This window comes from Lepisosteus platostomus, chromosome 11 (assembly GCF_059453375.1).
Source record: "Lepisosteus platostomus isolate fLepPlt1 chromosome 11, fLepPlt1.hap1, whole genome shotgun sequence".
Lineage (NCBI taxonomy): Eukaryota > Metazoa > Chordata > Actinopteri > Semionotiformes > Lepisosteidae > Lepisosteus > Lepisosteus platostomus.
The window spans coordinates 13,154,830-13,160,568 of NC_142621.1; the positions used below are offsets into that span (position 1 = coordinate 13,154,830).

The 5,739-nt window shown below is 31.4% G+C and overlaps 1 protein-coding gene across 1 annotated transcript; it reads left to right on the top strand.

Moving 5' to 3' along the window:
* The first annotated feature begins 460 nt into the window (after window positions 1-460).
* On the top strand, window positions 461-3,153 carry LOC148652018 (regulator of G protein signaling 5-like). Its single transcript, XM_088598486.1, has 5 exons — window positions 461-568; window positions 1,125-1,214; window positions 1,568-1,629; window positions 2,162-2,328; window positions 2,457-3,153. The coding sequence occupies exons 1-5, from the start codon at window positions 525-527 to the stop codon at window positions 2,670-2,672; spliced, it is 579 nt and encodes a 192-aa protein (XP_088454612.1). The 5' UTR covers window positions 461-524; the 3' UTR covers window positions 2,673-3,153.
* Window positions 3,154-5,739: the final 2,586 nt, after the last annotated feature.

The window sequence follows — 5,739 nt, forward strand, 5'->3', positions numbered from 1 at the left end:
CCAAACTTAATATAATACGTATTCCTAAAAAAGAGCTTGTTATCAATTTATATTTCTGCTGGCCAGGTTTGAATTTCAGAGAAGTACCTTGTAACAACACTGACAAAAGGCATTCACCCTCCTTCAGATGGTCAAAAAGTTAACTGCTATAGTACATTATATTTAGCTACTGTATGTATTTAAATATTGATTTTATATTTCCTGCATTTATTTTAAATGTTAAAATATTGCAAAGGACAAACATATTAAAAAGTGATTTAACTGGGAAAATCACAGCGATATGACTTGGGAAATCACTGAGAATAACAGCTATTTTCATACAGTCACTGAGCAATTGACAGCTGTTGGTAAATGCTTCACTTGCTCACTCCCCCAGAGTCTTGCTGATTGGTTGGCTGCAGTGCTGATGTCAATCTTGTTTCCCTATAAGAGCATGTTCCCAGCTTTGAGAAACACAGCTGAGGAAATACAGTAACATCTGTTCATCTGTGAAGGATTAAAAGCTGTTTCACCTTGAATTCAAAATGTGCAGAGGGCTTGCATCACTACCAACAACATGCCTGGAGAGGTAAGCTTTCTTTTAAATTTATTTTTTATGCATAATGGCAAGTAACCAGCTTTGAATTGCATGGGAGAACTGTAATTATAGCACTAATGTTGTAAAAATAGTGATAAGAAATGTTTAAAAAATGATCCAGGTATTATTTAAAAATATTTTTCTTGAAATTCTTAAATGCTGAAGCTTGTAAAATGCACTAGTAACGTTATAATGTAATACTTATTCCATTATCAATATGTATTTTTTGTTGTTAAGGAAATCTGTATTTTAATGTAAGTGTATGTATATAGATGCATTAATGCATATGTATTTATATATACAAGATATACAGTCATTCATACCATAGGTAGATGATTGGGCATATTGTGGTCTATTATTATAACTACATTTTAATAATTATTCTCTTCAACTAAAGTTTGTTAAAGACCATAAGAAAATGTTGATACTTTCATTGGGTACAGTGAATTTCTGAACTACATAGAGTATAATATATAATAGCTTGTTATTGTTGTGCATGAGCAAGACCATAAAATGATATACCTTTGTCTTTGATTCTGTTCTTCAGGGCCAAGGAATTAAGGGCACGTTTGGGCATTTTTTGTCAAAAGGCAGACTCCAGCCATTCTGAATATTCAAACAAAGCAGATCAAGTTAGGTAAGATGTTAAGCAATATCCGATTTAAAATATGTATCAGAATCATTTTAATTGTAATGACATTCATACAGTAATAGCACATTACATATTACACATCTCAATGCTACATCTCTTTAGTTCAAACTCTTAATCTGTAAATGTCTTAATTTTAAAATGCCAATAATACTTAAGGTCATTATTCAAGATACCAAGTATTTCAAAAGAAAATTAACATTGCTAAATATGGAGTGACTGTAGTGTCTTAATTATTGAATCAAATCTTACCTTTGAAATTAAGATTTATTTGTATAACCCGTATAAGCAAGTATACAGCTAATTCAGAGAAATGTAACTAATATTTTATTTATCCTTAGGCCTACTCCTGACGAAGCTTTGAAATGGAAAGAGTCTTTTGAAACACTGTTGAAAAACAAACGTAAGTATTACATTTCTTTCTATAACATTTATTTTGCCTTCTACATTATTGAAAATTTACATTCTTCAGTTCTCTGATTTTGCCGATGGTTCTTTGCCTCAGCATTTTTAAATTATTAGTAAAACTATCATATTTTATGTATAATATACTGTATATTGTATATTGTATAAAAATATGAAAAACATTCATAATTACCATCTTATATGAATATATGAAAATCGTCATAGTAAGAGATACTTCAGCTTTTCTAAAAAAATTCTGAAAGGGAACATCAGAAGAAAAAGAGGGCCTAAGGTCACAACTCAAACTAAGCTCTGAACTCCAGATTCAGACCAAGAATTTGTGGCCAAGCAGTCTGGTGAAATATATTATTTTGCTGTAAAGTTAATTAAAAGTGGCATGGATAAAAAATGAATAGGCTTTACTTATTGCATTTGTTCTACACTCGTTGCTGATATGTTGTTAAACAATAAAAATGTTCAAATGTTATATTTAAAAAAAATAAACAATTGTTCTTTTGTCTCTTGAACAGATGGTTTAGCAACCTTCAGAAAATTCTTGATATTGGAGTTCAGTGAAGAAAACATTGCTTTCTATTTAGCCTGTGAAGACTACAAGATTCCAAAATCAACATCAAAGCTGGATGCAATGGCAAAGAAAATTTATGAGGAATTTATTGAAAGTGATGCACCAAGAGAGGTAGGTTTTCCCATTATTATATAGCATATATATATTAAATAGCATGAATTCTAATAAGCATCATTTACATTGCACACATATTCTAAGCAAACATTTTCTCATGATTTTTTCTTGTGTCCTTTCCATAGGTCAATATCGATCATGAAACAAGAAATATCACAAAGTTCAACCTTGTGAAACCCTCCATTTCGTGTTTTGACTTGGCACAGAATAAAATCTATACTTTAATGGAGAAAGACTCTTACCCCCGTTTTCTAAGATCAGCGCTCTACCAAGACTTGATCAAAAAGGCCACATACAAAAGTGCCAAGCAGCACATTTCCAGCAAGAAATCTCACACATGAAAACACAGTGTGATCTTCCGTTGACAAACGATAGGATTTACTCTAAAGGAATGTCTGGTGAACAATGCTAGGAGTGTACCCGAAGCCTGCAAAGTCAACTACAGAACAAGGCATAGCAGACTCCGAGTTACATAACTGGGTATCTGCCAAAAGCTTGTCTGGCTCAGTGGCCAGATTGTAATGAATATATTTCCAAGAAGAAGCTGATGGAGATACGGAAGCGAAGAAGAGAAAGTGTTAGATTAAAGCACATCTATGTAACACATTATGCAACTGGAGATGCACTGCTTTTTGATAAGAATAATATTAAACTTTTAACATGGAACTACTTAGTTTATTATATTTATTTATTGATTTATTTATTTTAATGTAACTGGTTGATTAAAGATTGAAATGATTGTTGTGCCTATGTGGATTTTTGCACTTAATTTGTATTTTTAGTGAAATGTTATTTAAATAAATGTTTTTCATTGCTTGAAAATGTATGGTTCCCGTTTCATTCAATGGGTTACATGCTAATGCATACCAAATACAGTATAAGGCTTTATTGTTGGGGAAAACAATATCTTTTGCTGACCAGTGTCCTTCAGAATAAAACAATCCCTCACACACTGGGTTTGCATTTTCTGTTAAGGTACTTTAAATGACAATATATCCCAAACAAAACAAACACTTTTTCATTCACAGTATGCCATCCTTCCATTCAAATGAACCATTTTGGTTTTAAAATTGCCTTTTCTATTGCCAATAATTTATGTACATTCTGTAGTATTCATGTTTAATAATTTAGTGCATTTGTCTTGATGCACTAAGGCAGTTTTTCATATACAGTACACACTATTTTTTGTATACATTTTCATTTATTTCCCTGAAGGACTTAGTGAGGAATGCTCACATATTTCTCAAGTAAATATAAAAATATTCTTATGTATATATTTTAATCAAATTTTAGCTTAATGAAAAAATCTTGGATATTGTGCTTTTGTGTGTGAAACATGTTTTCTGCAAAGGGGGTTGGCAAACGTAATTAAAACATGAAAGTGTGTGTGGAGGGAAAAGTCAGTTTATGACTAGATAAGCATTGTACTGAAGATAAGAGAGTAGGTCATTAAGTCTTGTTTAAACATTAGATCATAAACTGACAATGAAGGAGCAGAGGCTGGCCAGCAGTATTTCAAGTTCAATATAAGTCAGTAGTTAATGAGTAAGAACAGGTGTCAAAGGCTTTGAAATGTGCAATTTATTGTTTTATGTCAAGTTAAACTGCTAGTGTTTTTTTAAAAAACTTTAAAATGATTATACAGGTAAATTTGGTCATGTTGTTTATTTTATGTTTTCCATCCCTGAGATGAAGTTTGTAATTTTTTATACAGTAATTTGTATTTGTAATGCAGTGGTAATGTGCAATAATCCAGATGATGGGTATTATTGGCAGAAGTCACAAACAGCAATTAAAAAGAAAGGATTTTATGTAATTTTTGTCAACCAATTAATGACAGACTACAGCTGGAAAAATACATTTTAGAATAATAAGAAAAACCGAAGGATTTTTTTAAAGGGACAACAAAGAATAAACTGGTTACCATGGTAACCATGATTAGCTACTGTACCAATCCCTGAGCCTTTCTCTTCTGAACAGCATATGTTCTCTGCCTACAGTATAAATCAGATGAGTCATAATGTACAGCTCATCTTAGACTATGCAGCCGAACCCACACAACACTGTAATAAAATGGCATCATTTTATTACCTTTAGGGGAGTGGAGGAGGACAGTTGTTATATAAACTGTGCAATTTAAAAGAGTGAATGCTGTGCATCTGCATAGGTATGTGACGAATCTTGACTTTTTATAGAATATTTGAGTAGTGTGGCATACTCTGAAGTCATGCTGCATACCGACTTTTATTTCACATACTGTAGACAGATTTGTAGGCATATACAGTACAGTATATACATAATGTATATACAATAAAGCACATTCAAGCAAATGAGTCTATGTGTATTTCATTTTTATGTCCTTGAAACTGTCAAAATGGAGTTCTCAAATTTTCCCCTCGTTTGTAACATTGTTATGATTTAAAAGAAGCTTCAGCTTTTCCACATTCACGTGCATGTTTTTTGTTGTGCGATTTTTGTGAGGCTGGCTGATATACTGTAGTTACAGTGCTAGCATAATTATATGTGACTAGGTGAATGAAATGTCCCTTTGAAGACATACTGCATAACAGAAATCTGGAACACTATAAACTATGAGTTATCACATTTTTGCTATTACATCTTTGCATCTTTTTCTAAAATAATAATTATCCAGATGTATTGTTTAGGGGATATTTTGTATATATCATTCTGGTTTTGTAATTTGAAAAATGAATAATAATCAGTCACATACCTAAGTCATAAGCTGTATGACAGCTAATTGTTTAAGTGGGTTTAATAATGTTATTCATGTCACTTAAACATTGTTAAATAGGATTGAAACAAATATTCATTTACATAGTACATATTACATCTTTTTTAAGTCAGTTGCCCAGTGATATTACCTGATATGCAAACACATCATGTAATTGTACACTAGACTACACTAAAAAGTAAATGGCATGTATTTTGCAAAAGGCAAATGCTTACTTGTGCATATTCCGATTTTTTAGAAAATGCTTTTAAATGTAAAATCTTCAGTATGTAAAAGGAAATACAAGAAAGGTTAAAAAGGAGAGGAGGCAATTCAGCTAATTGTGGTACCTTTACATACTGTATCTTAAAACACTATTATTATACCTATAGTCTGTGCATAGGTGCATTGATACAGTATTTAAGCAGTCAAACAATTGATGAATGTATCAGGTGTCATATACAGTATATAAAGTATTCAGAATTTCAAAAAACAGTGGATAAATAAGGAAAAAAGAAATGCAGAGTATTAAAACCTGGCTGTTTCAGTATTCTGTATTCTACAAGAAGATTTCCCTGTTTTCCTAAAATCTAGAAAGCTTTGTGTTTAAAAAGCACATTAAGACAAGCAGAAAATATATCTGTTTAATTTTCATTTTATATATTTCACATTTTCAT